The following is a 20,611-nucleotide window of genomic DNA, read 5'->3' as shown; positions in this document are numbered from 1 at the left end:
ACTACACTATACACATCCATCTCTAATGCTGAGGCAGCAGGGGTACCGGTACTGCACTATACACATCCATCTCTACTGCTGAGGCAGCAGGGGTACCGGTACTGCACTATACACATCCATCTCTACTGCTGAGGCAGCAGGGGTTCCGGTACTGCACTATACACATCCATCTCCATTGCTGAGGCAGCAGGGGTCCCGGTACTACACTGTCCATCTCTAATGCTGAGGCAGCAGGGGTACCGGTACTACACGATACACATCCATCTCTACTGCTGAGGCAGCAGGGGTACCGGTACTGCCCTATACACATCCATCTCCACTGCTGAGGCAGCAGGGGTCCCGGTACTGCACTGTCCATCTCTACTGCTGAGGCAGCAGGGGTACCGGTACTGCACTGTCCATCTCTAATGCTGAGGCAGCAGGGGTACCGGTACTTCACGATACACATCCATCTCTACTGCTGAGGCAGCAGGGGTACCGGTACTGCCCTATACACATCCATCTCCACTGCTGAGGCAGCAGGGGTATCGGTACTGCACTATACACATCCATCTCTACTGCTGAGGCAGCAGGGGTCCCGGTACTGCACTATACACATCCATCTCTACTGCTGAGAGCAGCAGGGGTACCGGTACTACACTAAACACATCCATCTCTACTGCTGAGGCAGCAGGGGTACCGGTACTACACTATACACATCCATCTCTAATGCTGAGGCAGCAGGGGTACCGGTACTGCACTATACACATCCATCTCTACTGCTGAGGCAGCAGGGGTCCCGGTACTGCACTATACACATCCATCTCTACTGCTGAGGCAGCAGGGGTTCCGGTACTGCACTATACACATCCATCTCCATTGCTGAGGCAGCAGGGGTCCCGGTACTGCACTGTCCATCTCTAATGCTGAGGCAGCAGGGGTACCGGTACTACACGATACACATCCATCTCTACTGCTGAGGCAGCAGGGGTACCGGTACTGCCCTATACACATCCATCTCCACTGCTGAGGCAGCAGGGGTCCCGGTACTGCACTGTCCATCTCTACTGCTGAGGCAGCAGGGGTACCGGTACTGCACTGTCCATCTCTAATGCTGAGGCAGCAGGGGTACCGGTACTTCACGATACACATCCATCTCTACTGCTGAGGCAGCAGGGGTACCGGTACTGCCCTATACACATCCATCTCCACTGCTGAGGCAGCAGGGGTCCCGGTACTGCACTGTCCATCTCTACTGCTGAGGCAGCAGGGGTACCGGTACTGCACTATACATATGTCCATCTCCACTGCTGAGGCAGCAGGGGTCCCGGTACTGCACTATACATATGTCCATCTCTACTGCTGAGGCAGCAGGGGTACCGGTACTGCACTATACACACATACATCTCCACTGCTGAGGCAGCAGGGGTCCCGGTACTGCACTATACATATGTCCATCTCTACTGCTGAGGCAGCAGGGGTAACGGTACTGCACTATACACACATACATCTCCACTGCTGAGGCAGCAGGGGTCCCGGTACTGCACTGTACACATGTCCATCTCCATTGCTGAGGCAGCAGGGGTACCGGTACTGCACTATACACATCCATCTCTACTGCTGAGGCAGCAGGGGTCCCGGTACTGCACTGTACACATGTCCATCTCCATTGCTGAGGCAGCAGGGGTACCGGTACTGCACTATACACACATCCATCTCTACTGCTGAGGCAGCAGGGGTTCCGGTACTGCACTATACACACATCCATCTCTACTGCTGAGGCAGCAGGGGTTCCGGTACTGCACTATACACATCCATCTCTACTGCTGAGGCAGCAGGGGTCCCGGTACTGCACTATACACACATCCATCTCTACTGCTGAGGCAGCAGGGGTATCGGTACTGCACTATACACATCCATCTCCACTGCTGAGGCAGCAGGGGTATCGGTACTGCACTATACACACATCCATCTCTAGTGCTGAGGCAGCAGGGGTACCGGTACTGCACTATACACACATCCATCTCTAGTGCTGAGGCAGCAGGGGTACCGGTACTGCACTATACACACATCCATCTCTACTGCTGAGGCAGCAGGGGTATCGGTACTGCACTATACACATCCATCTCCACTGCTGAGGCAGCAGGGGTTCCGGTACTGCACTATACACATCCATCTCTACTGCTGAGGCAGCAGGGGTACCGGTACTGCACTATACACATGTCCATCTCCACTGCTGAGGCAGCAGGGGTTCCGGTACTGCACTATACATATGTCCATCTCCATTGATGAGGCAGCAGGGGTACCGGTACTGCACTATACACATCCATCTCCATTGCTGAGGCAGCAGGGGTTCCGGTACTGCACTATACACATGTCCATCTCCAATGCTGAGGCAGCAGGGGTCCCGGTATTGCACTATACACATCCATCTCTACTGCTGAGGCAGCAGGGGTTCCGGTACTGCACTATACACATCCATCTCCATTGCTGAGGCAGCAGGGGTCCCGGTACTGCACTGTCCATCTCTAATGCTGAGGCAGCAGGGGTACCGGTACTACACGATACACATCCATCTCTACTGCTGAGGCAGCAGGGGTACCGGTACTGCCCTATACACATCCATCTCCACTGCTGAGGCAGCAGGGGTCCCGGTACTGCACTGTCCATCTCTACTGCTGAGGCAGCAGGGGTACCGGTACTGCACTGTCCATCTCTAATGCTGAGGCAGCAGGGGTACCGGTACTACACGATACACATCCATCTCTACTGCTGAGGCAGCAGGGGTACCGGTACTGCCCTATAAACATCCATCTCCACTGCTGAGGCAGCAGGGGTCCCGGTACTGCACTGTCCATCTCTAATGCTGAGGCAGCAGGGGTACCGGTACTACACGATACACATCCATCTCCACTGCTGAGGCAGCAGGGGTACCGGTACTACACGATACACATCCATCTCTACTGCTGAGGCAGCAGGGGTACCGGTACTGCACTATACACATCCATCTCTACTGCTGAGGCAGCAGGGGTCCCGGTACTGCACTATACACATCCATCTCCACTGCTGAGGCAGCAGGGGTACCGGTACTACACTATACACATCCATCTCCACTGCTGAGGCAGCAGGGGTACCGGTACTGCACTATACACATCCATCTCCACTGCTGAGGCAGCAGGGGTACCGGTACTGCACTATACACATCCATCTCTACTGCTGAGGCAGCAGGGGTTCCGGTACTGCACTATACACATGTCCATCTCCACTGCTGAGGCAGCAGGGGTACCGGTACTGCACTATACACATGTCCATCTCCACTGCTGAGGCAGCAGGGGTGCCGGTACTGCACTATACACATGTCCATCTCCACTGCTGAGGCAGCAGGGGTACCAGTACTGCACTATACACATGTCCATCTCCACTGCTGAGGCAGCAGGGGTACCGGTACTGCACTATACACATACATCTCTACTGCTGAGGCAGCAGGGGTACCGGTACTGCACTATACACATGTCCATCTCTACTGCTGAGGCAGCAGGGTACCGGTACTGTACTGTCCATCTCTACTGCTGAGGCAGCAGGGTACCGGTACTGCACTGTCCATCTCTAATGCTGAGGCAGCAGGGTACTCAGACACAGACACACATACAGGGTGTCACATGGACAATAACGCACACCGACAGACAAGAAAATATGCACTCAAAGACACACAAATCTGCACACACTGTAAATGTACACTAACACACTCACAGACACACACAATCATAAATGCAATCATACACCCCCCCCTCCTGAAAAGCACTTTCTCAAAAGGTCAAATCAAAACATGACTCACTCTTAACACGAACTACATCTATTTTTTTTTATACCAGGAACAGGACTCGCAAATTAAATTAGGAAAAGGGGTGAAAGAAAGTACACCTTTAAGAGAGGTTATTAGTCCAAACTGTGTGTGTGTGTGTGTGTGTGTGTGTGTGTGTGTGTGTGTGTGTGTGTGTGTGTGTGTGTGTGTGTGTGTGTGTGTGTGTGTGTGTGTGTGTGTGTGTGTGTGTGTGTGTGTGTACATATTTAAAGGAGAGGTTATCATTTAGTCCAACCTCTACCTTTACGCCACGCGTCACTGGAGTCACCCCAGAGTCCTGGCCTCTTAAACGCTCGCTTTCATTTTAACAAGGAGAAGGAGAGGTGAACTATAATAGGCAGGGAAAGGAGAATAACTTGACCTCTGACCCCTATCTCCCTTTAATAGACCACAACGGTGACCTTGAGGAAGGAGGATGAGATGGGAGATTGATTGTGGCCATTTTGCTTAATTAGCACACCAGAGAGTGGGGGAAAGGAGAGGGAATGTGGTGGGTAAGGTAAAAGGTGAAGGGAGTGTGGGGGGAGGGGATATGACAGCATGTGTGTCATCATTATCTCAAGGTAAGAAAGCAAAATGTCAATGCAATCCTTCAGTGAACCCCTCTCCATCCCCTCTTCCCCTCCTTCCTTCTCCCAAGCTTCAGTTCAATCCACCATTACAACAGAGTTGAATGTCAAATTTCCTCCATCCATATAGGGCTATAAATAGACACTGGGCTAAATGATGCAAGATAGGCCGGTCTGGAAGATGATGATGGTGATGAAAGTCCATAAATGCATACGCAGCTGACCAATAAGAACACAGTAGAAGCTGTGGTTCATCTGGGAAGGATGTGGGATTTTGAAGACGAAAAACATAAGAGACCTGCTTCACATTCCCTCAGTACTCTGTAGGGGTATGCACTTCTAAACCTATCAAATACACTGCTTAGAATAATAGTGCTTAGCAGTTATACATACAGAACCAGTCAAAGGTTTGGACACACATACTCATTCAGGGGTTTTTCTACATTGTAGAATAATAGTGAAGACATCAAAACTATTAAATAACACATATGGAATCATGTAGTAACCAAAAAAGTGATAAATATATTTGTATATTTGAGATTCTTCAAAGTAGTCACCTTTTGCCTTGATGACAGCTTTGTACACTCTTGGCATGCTCAACCAGCTTCATGAGGAATGCTTTTCTAACAGTCTTGAAGGAGTTCCCACATATGCTGAGCACTTGTTGGCTGCTTTTCCTTCACTCTGCAGTCCAACTCATCCCAAACCATCTCAATTGGGTTGAGGTCGGGTGATTGTGCAGGCCAGGTCATCTGATAGAGCACTCCATCACACTCTTTCTCGTTCAAATCCCCCTTACACAGCCTGGTGGTGTTTTGGGTCATTGTCCTGTTGAAAAACAAATGATAGTCCCACTAAGGATAAACCAGATGGGATGGCGTAATGCTGTGATAGCCATGCTGGTTAAGTGTGCCTTGAATTCTAAATAAATCACAGATAGTGTCACCAGCAAAATCACCCCCACACCATCACACCTCCTCCTCCATGCTTCATGGTGGGAACCACACATGCAGAGATAATCCGTTCACCTAGTCTGCATCTCACAAAGACACAGCGATTTGAACCAACAATCTCTAATTTGGACTCATCAGACCAAAGGACAGATTTCCACCTGTCTAATGTCCATTGCTCACGTTTCTTGGCCCAAGTAAGTCTCTTCTTCTTATTGGTGTCCTTTCTTTGCAGCAATTTGACCATGAAGACCTGATTCACTCAGTCTCCTGTGGACAGTTGATGTTGAAATGTGTCTGTTACTTGAACTCTGTGAAGCATTTATTTTGGCTGCAATCTGAGGCTGGTAACTCTAATGAACTTATTCTCTGCAGCAGAGGTAACTCTGGGTCTTCCTTTCCTGTGGTGGTCCTCTTGGGAGCCAGGTTCATCTTAGCACTTGATGAACTTTAAAAGTTCTGTCATCATTATTATTATTATTATTATTATCAACACTTTTTTGGTTACTACATGATTCCATATGTATTATTTCATAGTTTTGATGTCATCACTATTATTCTGCAATGTAGAAAATAGTACAAATAAAGAAAAATCCTTGAATGAGTAGGTGTGTCAAAACTTTTGACTGGTACCGTATATACAGTGCCTTGCAAAAGTATTCGGCCCCCTTGAACTTTGCGACCTTTTGCCACATTTCAGGCTTCAAACATAAAGATATAAAACTGGATTTTTTTGTGAAGAATCAACAACAAGTGGGACACAATCATGAAGTGGAACGACATTTATTGGATATTTCAAACTCTTTTAACAAATCAAAAACTGAATAATTGGGCGTGCAAAATTATTCAGCCCCTTTACTTTCAGTGCAGCAAACTCTCTCCAGAAGTTCAGTGAGGATATCTGAATGATCCGATGTTGACCTAAATGACTAATGATGATAAATACAATCCACCTGTGTGTAATCAAGTCTCCGTATAAATGCACCTGCACTGTGATATTCTCAGAGGTCCGTTAAAAGCGCAGAGAGCATCATGAAGAACAAGGAACACACCAGGCAGGTCCGAGATACTGTTGTGAAGAAGTTTAAAGCCGGATTTGGATAGAAAAAGATTTCCCAAGCTTTAAACATCCCAAGGAGCACTGTGCAAGCGATAATATTGAAATGGAAGGAGTATCAGACCACTGCAAATCTACCAAGACCTGGCCGTCCCTCTAAACTTTCAGCTCATACAAGGAGAAGACTGATCAGAGATGCAGCCAAGAGGCCCATGATCACTCTGGATGAACTGCAGAGATCTACAGCTGAGGTGGGAGACTCTGTCCATAGGACAACAATCAGTCGTATATTACACAAATCTGGCCTTTATGGAAGAGTGGCAAGAAGAAAGCCATTTCTTAAAGATATCCATAAAAAGTGTTGTTTAAAGTTAGCCACAAGCCACCTGGTAGACACACCAAACATGTGGAAGAAGGTGCTCTGGTCAGATGAAACCAAAATGTAACTTTTTGGCAACAATGCAAAACGTTATGTTTGGCGTAAAAGCAACACAGCTCATCACTCTGAACACATCATCCCCACTGTCAAACATGGTGGTGGCAGCATCATGGTTTGGGCCTGCTTTTCTTCAGCAGGGACAGGGAAGATGGTTAAAATTGATGGGAAGATGGATGGAGCCAAATACAGGACCATTCTGGAAGAAAACCTGATGGAGTCTGCAAAAGACCTGAGACTGGGACAGAGATTTGTCTTCCAACAAGACAATGATCCAAAACATAAAGCAAAATCTACAATGGAATGGTTCAAAAATAAACATATCCAGGTGTTAGAATGGCCAAGTCAAAGTCCAGACCTGAATCCAATCGAGAATCTGTGGAAAGAACTGAAAACTGCTGTTCGCAAATGCTCTCCATCCAACCTCAATGAGCTCAAGCTGTTTTGCAAGGAGGAATGGGAAAAAATGTCAGTCTCTCGATGTGCAAAACTGATAGAGACATACCCAAGCGACTTACAGCTGTAATCGCAGCAAAAGGTGGCGCTACAAAGTATTAACTTAAGGGGGCTGAATAATTTTGCACGCCCAATATTTCAGTTTTTGATTTGTTCAAAAAGTTTGAAATATCCAATAAATGTCGTTCCACTTCATGATTGTGTCCCACTTGTTGTTGATTCTTCACAAAAAAATACAGTTTTATATCTTTATGTTTGAAGCCTGAAATGTGGCAAAAGGTCGCAAAGTTCAAGGGGGCCGAATACTTTCGCAAGCCACTGTATATATATATATAGTTGTATCTATTTGAGGGATTTAACCATTTTTGGTTCTATACAGCACCATTTCATCTAGCAGTGTGTAGCCTAGTGGTTAGAGCATTGGACTCGTAACCGGAAGGTTGTGCAAGATGGAATCCCCGAGCTGACATGGTATAGATCTGTCGTTCTGCCCCTGAACAAGGCAGTTAACCCACTGTTCCTATGCCGTCATTGAAAAGAAGAATTTGTTCTTAACTGACTTGCCTAGTTAAATAAAGGTAAAATAAAAACATGTAACTCAAGCATTCTTACACACCATTCATCCATCGACGAGTGCCGGCTTGAACAGTCAAGCCCAAGTCGCTCGTTGATGATCAGATAAGAGGTTGCCATGGAAACTGGGGACATTCACTTTTCAGAAAAGCTACAGGGGTCCCAGAATGTGACCGAGAATAAGTGTGAAAAGTGCTGAAACACCCAGAAAGAACACTACCGTGTGTGTGTGTGTGTGTGTGTGTGTGTGTGTGTGTGTGTGTGATGTACTGTAGGCTCATGGGAGCCTATCTGACCCAACAGTCTGTTTTTACCCCAGTTTGGGAGGACAAGGGGAGATGGGAATAACGGAGGGAGGGAGGGAGAATACGGGGTGCTCTCTTTCTTCCTTCTTTCTCTCTTACCTGGAGTGGGGGGGGGCAAGAGAGGAAGGGATATGAGAGGTTTCATTTCTTTCTTTCATTTTGTTACCTGGTTCGGTGCAGTTTTTCTTTTCCTCGTCCTCTTCCATGCTGCTATTACTGTCCAATGTGTCCACCTCCTGCAGTAGCTTCCTGCCTCCCCATCGCTCATCATCATACGTAGTGGGGCTGGATGTGTCATAACCTACGAGACACAGGTAGAGGAGGCTTGAAACGAGGTAACCAGGGCATGTTCCTTAAGGCACATGGATCAAAATTCTTTGCAACACAAAATGAAAATGATCATTTGTTATTGGACCAGTTCAGTAGTACCTCTCGGTTTCTCTCTGTTTTATTCTGTGTTGTCCCTACTTAACACGACCATGATCTACTTTGAAATCAACAAAAAGTCTGAGGAGGATTATTTTGTCAGTGTTGAAGTTATATTTATCAAGTTATTATGCCCTGAGAAATGAAACGAAGGGAAAGAACTGGGGGCAGAATACATTGTATTGAATCACACAAAATGCCACTTGAATCATGAGTGCACTCTGAATAAAGAACACATCCAGAGGCAAGAACAGGGTACAGGATTCATTCATTTTCTCCTTTGGACAACCCTGAACCCACTCTGAACCTTTTCAGCTGGCTGACCACACGTCTGACAGACACAAAAGAGAAAAGCTTTGAATCAAAATCGGAAGCAGAGGTATTCAATTGTCCTATAGTCAGACCTAGAGGTATGCCTGAACTTTCCACCTGGCATCATCACCTTTGATTCTGTACTCACAGGGCAGGCAGCGGGCATTGCGTGCCAACATTCAATGTGTATTTACCTCCTCTCACAGACACACACAAGCACACACACAGGCCATCCATACACACACATACACACACACAGAAATAACAAGCATAACGCACCGGTGATGAATGTGTCACTGCCTGCAAGGCGTTGAGTGCTTCTCCATTAAGCTCAGAGAACATAACACACACACACACACACACACGCACGCACGCACTTCATGAAGTGGATCATAAATAATCAACAGAATTAATATATATTCGGCACGTTGTTTAATAGTTTCGCAGACAAGCACACAATGGGAAGAGGAGAAATGCATTAGCTGGAGTGTCATTGTTGGTTTGAACACACACACACACAAACGGTAGTGTGTGTCCCTGTTGCATTGCATTGTTCCGTTACCAGGATGAGCACACTGACATAGCAGTGATGCACAAATCATGAGTATGAAATATGAATATTCATATACAAGCACCAAGCCTTCTGTCCCTGTTCTGTAATGGATTCAATGGCATATAAGTGACAGCTCACGAAAAGCAAACGTCGACCTCGAATAGAGTAGTAGAGGAAGGGAGTAGGGGTGGACAGCTTTTGTCTCTCTCTGTAACCTGGAGAAGTGTTTTAGTATACCCCTGGGTACTCTGCCCTGATTTCAGCTAAGCTGCAGTATAAAACACCTGAGCTTTAATGCGGTTGTACAGGCAATGCTTCTCTGACACACCTACTCATTCAAAGGATTTTCTTTACTCTAAATATTTTCTCCATTGAAGAATAATAGTGAAGACATCAAAACTATGAAATAACACATTTGGAATCATGTAGTGACCAAAAAATGTGTTCAACATATTTTTTTAGATTTGAGATTCTTCAAAGTCGCCCCCTTTTGCCCTGATGGCAGCTTTGCACACTCTTGGCATTTTCAGACCAGCTTCATGAGGAATCCTTTTCCAATAGTCTCGAAGGAGTTCCCACATATGCTGAGCACTTGTTGGTTGCTTTTTTTCTCTCTGCAGTCCAACTCATCCCAAGCCATCTCAATGGGGTTGAGGTCAGGTGATTGTGGAGGCCAGGTCATCTGATGCAGCACTCCATCACTCTCACTGGTCAAATAGTCCTTACACAGCCTGGAGGTGTGTTTTGGTCACTGTCCTGTTGAAAAACAAATGATAGTTCCACAAAGCGGAAACAAACTAAGCGGGTTGGTGTATCGCTGCAGAATGCTGTGGTAACCAGCATGGCTAAGTGTGCATTGAATTCTAAATCAATCACAGACAGTGTCAGCAGCAAAGCACCCCCCACACCATCACACCTCCATGCTTCATGGTGGGAATCACACATGCGAATATCATCCATTCACCTACTCCGCGTCTCACAAACACACAGCGGTTTTATTATTGGTGTCCATTAGTAGTGGTTTCTTTGCAGCAATTCGACCATGAACTCTGTGAAGCATTTATTTGGGCTGCGATTTCTGAGGCTGGTAACTCTAATGAACTCATCCTCTGCAGCAGAGGTAACTCTGGGTCTTCCTTTCCTGTGGCGGTCCTCATGAGAAACAGTTTCATCATAGCGCTTGATGGCTTTTGAGGCTGCACTTGAAGAAACTTTCAAAGTTTTGAGTGACCTTCATGTCTTAAAGTCATTTATATTGAGCTGTTCTTGCCATAATATGGACTTGGTATTTAACCAAATAGGGCTAACTTCTGTATACCACCCCTAAATTGTCACAACAAAACGGATTGACTCAAACACATTAAGAAGGAAAGAAATTCCACAAGTTAACTTTTAACAAGGCACACCTGTTAATTGAAATGCATTCCAGGTGACTACCTCATGAAGCTGGTTGAGAGAATGCCAAGAGTATGCAAAGCTGTCATCAAGGCAAAAGGTGGCTACTTTGAAGAATGTGTTTAACACTTTTTTGATTACTACGTGATTCCATATGTCTTATTTAATAGTTATGATGTCTTCTCTATTATTCTACTAAGTAGAAAATAGTTTTAAAAAATACAAAAAAAATAGAATGAATAGGTGTGTCCAAACCTTTGACTAGTACTGCAATTATATACAGCTGAAGACGGAAGTTTACATACGCCTTAGCCAAATACATTTAAACTCAGTTTTTGGGAGCAATTTTCAAAACGCCTGTAGGTACCACGTTCATCTGTACAAACAACAGTACGCAAGTATAAACACCATGGGACCACGCAGCCGTCATACCGCTCAGGAAGGAGACGCGTTCTGTCTCCTAAAGATGAATGTACTTTGGTGCAAAAAGTGCAAATCAATCCCAGAACAACAGCAAAGGACCTTGTAAAGATGCTGGGGGACACGGGTACAAAAGTATCTATATCCACAGTAAAACGACCTTGTTGGAGGAAACGGGTACAAAAGTATCTATATCCACAGTAAAACGAGTCCTATATCAACATAACCTGAAAGGCAGCTCAGCAAGGAAGAAGCCACTGCTCCAAAACCTCCATAAAAAAGTCAGACTACGGTTTGCAACTGCACATATCCCTTCCTCTCTTGCACATGGAGAAATGTCCTCTGGTCTGATGAAACAAAAATAGAACTGTATGGCCATAATGACCATCGTTATGTTTGGAGGAAAAAGGGGCAGGCTTGCAAGCCGAAGAACACCATCCCAACCGTGAAGCACGGGGGTGGCAGCATCATGTTGTGGGGGTGCTTTGCTGCAGGAGTGACTGGTGCACTTCACAAAATAGATGGCATCATGAGTTTTGAAAATTATGTGGATATATTGAAGCAACATTTCAAGACAACAGCTAAAGCTTGGTCGCAAATGGGTCTTCCAAATGGACAACGACCCCAAGCATACTTCCAAAGTTGTGGCAAAATGGCTTAAGGACAACAAAGTCAAGCTATTGGAGTGGCCATCACAAAGCCCTGACCTCAATCCCATTGACAATTTGTGGGCAGCACTGAAAAAGTGTGTGCGAGCAAAGAGGCCTACAAACCTGACTCAGTTACACCAGCTCTGTCAGGAGGAATGGGCCAAAATTCACCAACTTATTGTGGGAAGCTTGTGGAAGGCTACCCGAAACGTTTGACCCAAATTAAACAATTTAAAGACAATGCTACCAAATACGAATTGAGTGTATGTAAACTTCTGACCCACTGGGAATGTGATTAAATAAATCAAAGCTGAAATAAATCATTCTCTCCACCATTATTCTGACATTTCACATTCTTTACAAGGTTTAAATGTCAGGAATTGTGAAAAACTGAGTTTAAATGTATTTGGCTAAAGTGAATGTAAACTTCCGACTTCAACTGTAGATTACTGTAGCCTACTGACGACGCTACATAGGTTACTGTAGCCTACTGATGACATTACATAGGTTACTGTAGCCTACTGATGACATTACATAGGTTACTGTAGCCTACTGATGACATTACATAGGTTACTGTAGCCTACTGATGACATTACATAGGTTACTGTAGCCTACTGATGACATTACATAGGTTACTGTAGCCTACTGACAACATTACAGTGGCCTACTGACAACATTACATAGGTTACTGTAGCCTACTGATGACATTACATAGGTTACTGTAGCCTACTGATGACATTACATAGGTTACTGTAGCCTACTGATGACATTACATAGGTTACTGTAGCCTACTGACAACATTACATAGGTTACTGTAGCCTACTGACAACATTACATAGGTTACTGTAGCCTACTGACAACATTACATAGGTTACTGTAGCCTACTGATGACATTACATAGGTTACTGTAGCCTACTGATGACATTACATAGGTTACTGTAGCCTACTGATGACATTACATAGGTTACTGTAGCCTACTGACAACATTACAGTGGCCTACTGACAACATTACATAGGTTACTGTAGCCTACTGATGACATTACATAGGTTACTGTAGCCTACTGATGACATTACATAGGTTACTGTAGCCTACTGATGACATTACATAGGTTACTGTAGCCTACTGATGACATTACATAGGTTACTGTAGCCTACTGATGACATTACATAGGTTACTGTAGCCTACTGATGAAATTACATGGGTTACTGTAGCCTACTGACAACATTACATAGGTTACTGTAGCCTTCTGACGACGTTACATAGGTTACTGTAGTCTACTAACAATGTTACATAGGTTACTGTAGCCTACTGACAACATTACATAGGTTACTGTAGTCTACTGGCGACGTTACATAGGTTACTGTAGCCTACTGACAACATTACATAGGTTACTGTAGCCTACTGACGACATTACATAGGTTACTGCAGCCTTGTGACAACATTACATTGGTTACTGTAGCCTTGTGACAACATTACATTGTTACTGTAGCCTACTGAAGACATTACATAGGTTACTGTAGGTTACTGACAACATTACATAGGTTACTGTAGCCTACTGACGACGTTACATAGGTTACTGTAGTCTACTGACGACGTTACATAGGTTACTGTAGCCTACTGACGACATTACATAGGTTACTGTAGGTTATTGTAGCCTACTGACAACATTACATAGGTTACTGTAGCCTACTGACAACATTACATAGGTTACTGTAGCCTACTGACGACGTTACATAGGTTACTGTAGTCTACTGACGACGTTACATAGGTTACTGTAGCCTACTGACGACATTACATAGGTTACTGTAGGTTATTGTAGCCTACTGACAACATTACATAGGTTTCTGTAGCCTTGTGACAACATTACATTGGTTACTGTAGCCTACTGACGACGTTACATAGGTTACTGTAGCCTACTGACGACATTACATAGGTTACTGTAGCCTACTGACAACATTACATAGGTTACTGTAGCCTACTGACAACATTAGATAGGTTACTGTAGCCTTGTGACAACATTACATGGGTTACTGTAGCCTACTGACAACATTACATGGGTTACTGTAGCCTAGTGACAACATTACATGGGTTACTGTAGCCTAGTGACAACATTACATGGGTTACTGTAGCCTAGTGACAACATTACATGGGTTACTGTAGCCTAGTGATAACATTACATGGGTTACTGTAGCCTACTGACAACATTACATGGGTTACTGTAGCCTACTGACAACATTACATAGGTTACTGTAGTCTACTGACGACATCACATAGGTTACTGTAGCCTACTGACAACATTACATAGGTTACTGTAGCCTACTGACGACATTACATAGGTTACTGTAGCCTACTGACGACATTACATAGGTTACTGTAGCCTACTGACGACATCACATAGGTTACTGTAGCCTACTGGCAACATTACATAGGTTACTGTAGCCTACTGACGACATTACATAGGTTACTGTAGCCTACTGACAACATTACATAGGTTACTGTAGCCTACTGACAACATTACATGGGTTACTGTAGCCTAGTGACAACATTACATGGGTTACTGTAGATAATGTGACAACATTACATGGGTTACTGTAGCCTAGTGACAACATTACATGGGTTACTGTAGCCTACTGACAACATTACATGGGTTACTGTAGCCTACTGATAACATTACATGGGTTACTGTAGCCTACTGACAACATTACATGGGTTACTGTAGCCTACTGACAACATTACATAGGTTACTGTAGTCTACTGACGACATCACATAGGTTACTGTAGCCTACTGACAACATTACATAGGTTACTGCAGCCTTGTGACAACATTACATTGGTTACTGTAGCCTTGTGACAACATTACATTGTTACTGTAGCCTACTGAAGACATTACATAGGTTACTGTAGGTTACCGTAGCCTACTGACAACATTACATAGGTTACTGTAGCCTTGTGACAACATTACATTGGTTACTGCAGCCTACTGACAACATTACATAGGTTACTGTAGCCTACTGACAACATTACATAGGTTACTGTAGCCTACTGACAACATTACATAGGTTACTGTAGCCTACTGACGACGTTACATAGGTTACTGTAGTCTACTGACAACGTTACATAGGTTACTGTAGCCTACTGACGACATTACATAGGTTACTGTAGGTTATTGTAGCCTACTGACAACATTACATAGGTTTCTGTAGCCTTGTGACAACATTACATTGGTTACTGTAGCCTACTGACGACGTTACATAGGTTACTGTAGCCTACTGATGACATTACATAGGTTACTGTAGCCTACTGACAACATTACATAGGTTACTGTAGCCTACTGACGACATTAGATAGGTTACTGTAGCCTACTGACAACATTACATGGGTTACTGTAGCCTACTGACAACATTACATGGGTTACTGTAGCCTAGTGACAACATTACATGGGTTACTGTAGCCTAGTGACAACATTACATGGGTTACTGTAGCCTAGTGACAACATTACATGGGTTACTGTAGCCTAGTGACAACATTACATGGGTTACTGTAGCCTAGTGACAACATTACATGGGTTACTGTAGCCTACTGATAACATTACATGGGTTACTGTAGCCTACTGACAACATTACATGGGTTACTGTAGCCTACTGACAACATTACATAGGTTACTGTAGTCTACTGACGACATCACATAGGTTACTGTAGCCTACTGACAACATTACATAGGTTACTGTAGCCTACTGACGACATTACATAGGTTACTGTAGCCTACTGACGACATTACATAGGTTACTGTAGCCTACTGACGACATCACATAGGTTACTGTAGCCTACTGGCAACATTACATAGGTTACTGTAGCCTACTGACGACATTACATAGGTTACTGTAGCCTACTGACAACATTACATAGGTTACTGTAGCCTACTGACAACATTACATGGGTTACTGTAGCCTAGTGACAACATTACATGGGTTACTGTAGCCTAGTGACAACATTACATGGGTTACTGTAGCCTAGTGACAACATTACATGGGTTACTGTAGCCTACTGACAACATTACATGGGTTACTGTAGCCTACTGATAACATTACATGGGTTACTGTAGCCTACTGACAACATTACATGGGTTACTGTAGCCTACTGACAACATTACATAGGTTACTGTAGTCTACTGACGACATCACATAGGTTACTGTAGCCTACTGACAACATTACATAGGTTACTGTAGCCTACTGACGACATTACATAGGTTACTGTAGCCTACTGACGACATTACATAGGTTACTGTAGCCTACTGACGACATCACATAGGTTACTGTAGCCTACTGGCAACATTACATAGGTTACTGTAGCCTACTGACGACATTACATAGGTTACTGTAGCCTACTGACAACATTACATAGGTTACTGTAGCCTACTGACAACATTACATGGGTTACTGTAGCCTAGTGACAACATTACATGGGTTACTGTAGCCTAGTGACAACATTACATGGGTTACTGTAGCCTAGTGACAACATTACATGGGTTACTGTAGCCTACTGACAACATTACATGGGTTACTGTAGCCTACTGATAACATTACATGGGTTACTGTAGCCTACTGACAACATTACATGGGTTACTGTAGCCTACTGACAACATTACATAGGTTACTGTAGTCTACTGACGACATCACATAGGTTACTGTAGCCTACTGACAACATTACATAGGTTACTGTAGCCTACTGACGACATTACATAGGTTACTGTAGCCTACTGACGACATTACATAGGTTACTGTAGCCTACTGACGACATTACATAGGTTACTGTAGCCTACTGACAACATTACATAGGTTACTGTAGCCTACTGACAACATTACATAGGTTACTGTAGCCTACTGACGACATTACATAGGTTACTGTAGCCTACTGACAACATTACATAGGTTACTGTAGCCTACTGACAACATTACATGGGTTACTGTAGCCTAGTGACAACATTACATAGGTTACTGTAGCCTACTGACGACATTACATAGGTTACTGTAGCCTACTGACAACATTACATAGGTTACTGTAGCCTACTGACAACATTACATGGGTTACTGTAGCCTACTGACAACATTAAATAGGTTATTGTAGCCTACTGATGACGTTACAAGCGTAATTCAGAAATTAGGGAGATAGTTAATTAGAGAAGAGTGGATGGACTTTTCAACGCTAGCTAAGTCTATAGTTATCACATTGGATTTATGAACTACACAAAGGGTAAGACGTGTTTTTATTCTAGTGCTGCCCTGCACACACAAGCGTGTTAGCTCGCTAGCTAACGTTTGAGGTGGTCCAACGTTAAACCTACTCGGAAGTTCAATGACATTTAAAGTTTCTTTGCATAAGCCACTCCTCCATAGGTATAATTCTGCGGGCCTAATTCAGATAAAGTTGCATATTGCGCTCTACACTGTGACTGGCAGCACAGTGTGTGTGTTTGTCTTTCATTATGATTAAACCATGCTGTTCGGGCAAAATAAAATGAACTAAATTTCCTATACAGATGAAATCGCTTACCCACTCCATAGAAAACTGCTCTATGCACATTGATTGGTGAAGTCATTTGTTGTCGAGCTAAATGTAAAAATATATATATTTCAGAGGTTTAAAAAAACAACAGAAAGGAACGCCATAAACTGTTACTTTTATTTTGGTTCGAACTGGTTCAGAACTTCATTTTGCTGGTTGGAACAGTGGAATGGAACGAAAAAAAATAATGGTTCTGTTCGGAACGAAACCATTGGAAAATAAATGTGGTTCCAACCCGTGCTCTACATTGCAGGAAAAAAACTGTTTCAGCTGTTTGAAAAATGTAAAAATTCTCCAACTTCAGGACAAGGGCCCTACCCCCCTCTTGACCACACACCCACACCAGCCATCCTCACATACTTTGTGCCCCCTCAGATTTTTAAGGGTGCATGACACCCCTGACCACACTCCAGTCCAGTTCAAACCTCTGCAAAGCGAGTACTCAAAAGTAGCCTACAGTTTAAACACAATTTGCATGATGTGCAAAATCAATGTAACATTGTATTGTTACAAAACATAGTAACAAAACAATGGACTCTATGGGCTACATAACAGCCATTATGGAACTCCCACTTCAGCATTCCATCCCTCAACAGGGGGGCAAGTTGATAGGCCTACCCTCACCTGAATTTTCTGCTAAGTAGGAGAACCCCTTGACGACGAGAAGCATCCCTCCCAACAAGCATATTTGGATCAAAACCAACTCCTTTCGCTTTTTCCGTCTCGCTTTGATCTTTTTCTGGTTCAGCATCACTTGCGGCGGGGGATTCCGGGTTCGGACACCGGCTGGAGGCATCCTTTCTGCGGCTTCTTCCTCGTCCATCTAGCCGCCGGAGTGAAATGAGCAGCAAAGCTCCGAGGGAATTTTACACGAACGGATACAAAGTGGAGGAACGGTGTGTGTGTGTGTGTGTGTGTAATGTGCGGGGGGAGGAGGGGGGTATCTTGTAAAAGTTTCAAGTCGGTATCCTTGGAAAGTCGCGAGTGTTGAGGTGTAGACTGCAAGGTTTGTTTTCCTTTTGAAGTGCCAGGGCGTCTTGCTTCTATGTCATATTACACTTTAATTTCATGCAATAGTAGGACAGGCGGCAGGAGCGCTCCATAGATGCGACTGTGGCGTCTCGTGCGCGCAACGCCGGATTGCTCACTGATGTGTATGGTGATGTTATTGTAGGATGCTGTGTCCGAAAAGAGAGAGAGAGAGAGAGAGCGCGCGCGAGAAAGATAGATCAAATGTGCAAGCTGTTTAACGTATAAATTGCCTAGAGACAGTGAGAGAGTATAACATGATTTTTTTTCCGAGGCTCGGTACACTGCCTATCCCTACCCTCTCCTTGGAAAGTTGTTTTTGCATGATGTTGGCTTTAATACATGATAGCTGAATTACATAAGTTTACATAAAGACATCTTCAAAAGCTGTTTGTGCCCAGACCACCTTAGAGAATATTTGAGTATGCTATAGGCTATTTATGCATACGTTACATAATAGATCAATGAATGCATTGCTCATGAAATTTACATGAATTTCTATCTATGTCATCAAATAAGATGGACTGTGATTACTTTACAGTGGGCAATATGACTAGCTTGACTTTATTTACTATCATTAGACATGCATGCTTTGAATAAACAGGCCAAGCCTTCACATAATGTAAATGACATGAAATGAGCCAACTTTTCCTTCAAACAAATTATTAGGCTATTCACATACAATTATGAAGAAGAAAACAAAGGTTTCTAGGATATTTAGAATGTTAGGATTATATCTTAATTCTGACAAACAGCCACTCTTGATTGTGAGTTTTGATTGTTTGAGTTTTCTTATAAATAGCACTGGAAAGTTTCCAGCAAGAGTGGAAAAAGTGGTTAGGGCTCTTAGCAACGAGGTTTCATTAACCCTTTGAGTCAAGGACTGGGGAGGGAGAGAGAGAATCAGAAAATGAAAGATTAAAAAAAGTAAAAAGAGGTGGTGAAATTGAAAAACAAAAGTAGCATAATAATGCCACCAACAAGATAGTACTTTGTCTCAGAAGGTTTGTCCTCTCACACTAGTATCTTATACGCTACCTGACCACAGAAGGAAGTATACCATTGTACTGTCATGAAAAAATACATGAGAAACAAAAGCCAGACATCACACACAACCAAACTGTTCATTGCGACCTAGATTTGATTTTGTGCAAAAAAACACACCTGAAATGGACGATTGCCTATAACCTGTAGAGAGGAATCCTGCACTCAACCCGGGCATGGAGTTATTTAGTATACTAAATAAGATGAATTCCCAAAGTCTCAGAGGTGCACAAAAGAAAAGAAAGAGAGGGAGAGGAAGAGGGAGGGAAGTGGTGGTGGGGGGGGCAACAAATTAAATCCAGTTAAATTGTTTTTCCATAGCCAGTGGGGTTTGGCAAGAGACTGGCTCACACATGAGGCAAGATAAAGCTTCAGAAAGAAAAAGACAATCCCAAACGCTGTAGCAGTCTCAGATGTAGCAGAATGCCTGGAATTTAACCCACTTTCCCATGTCCAACTGAACTGACACCGCACCCAGACACAGCTCCAAAGGCCTGGAAGATGATACACACGGAAGTGCACACTTGTAGTACAGTACTGAGATCCACAACAGTACTGAGATCCACAACAGTACTGAGACCCCCCCCCCCAATGAGTCATTGCCAGTAGGGACCCCAATATACATACGGAACCACACAGTCTCAACTATGCACCACTAAAATCAAAATGGCTTTCATCACTTCTGCTGTACTGTCTTGGTTGGTATCTACATCCATAATCCAGCAGTCACTTTCCCTGTTGTGATGAAACATAGGTCGGGGCTGTCTAGTGTCTGGAGCGTAGAGCCCCCTAAAAACCACAGTAGATCCAGACATATTTGGGTCATGTCTTGTCTTCTCCTCATATGATATCTCCAGAGCCTGACGTTGTTTCTCAGTTTCCTCCTGTTCTGTTCTCAACCAGAAATAAACATGGAGAGAAATCTCATCCCAGCACAACGTCACGCTGTGAGGGCACAGCAGTTCCTGTAGGCCAGGAATAGATGCTCTGTCAACTAAATACTGGAGTTTTGAAGGTATTTGTGTTCAATG

The 20,611-nt window shown here is 44.0% G+C and overlaps 1 protein-coding gene across 2 annotated transcripts in view; it reads right to left on the bottom strand.

Moving 5' to 3' along the window:
* Nucleotides 1–18,645, bottom strand: part of LOC118382021 (sodium/potassium/calcium exchanger 3-like) — an 86,841-nt gene extending 68,196 nt beyond the window's left edge. For both annotated transcript variants that reach the window (XR_008103255.1, XM_052503223.1), the window contains exons 1-2: nt 18,132–18,645; nt 8,354–8,488 (exon numbers count right to left, since the gene is read on the bottom strand). Coding sequence is in view for 1 of the 2 variants with exons in the window: in XM_052503223.1 (XP_052359183.1) it covers nt 8,354–8,488; nt 18,132–18,330 (334 nt within the window). In the remaining variant the exon portion in view is untranslated. The remainder of the gene's footprint in view (nt 1–8,353; nt 8,489–18,131) is intronic.
* Between the last annotated feature and the right edge of the window lie 1,966 nt (nt 18,646–20,611).

The sequence above is a fragment of the Oncorhynchus keta genome, unplaced genomic scaffold (genome assembly GCF_023373465.1).
Source record: "Oncorhynchus keta strain PuntledgeMale-10-30-2019 unplaced genomic scaffold, Oket_V2 Un_contig_1690_pilon_pilon, whole genome shotgun sequence".
NCBI lineage: Eukaryota > Metazoa > Chordata > Actinopteri > Salmoniformes > Salmonidae > Oncorhynchus > Oncorhynchus keta.
This window is presented reverse-complemented; position numbering and strand designations above follow the sequence as displayed.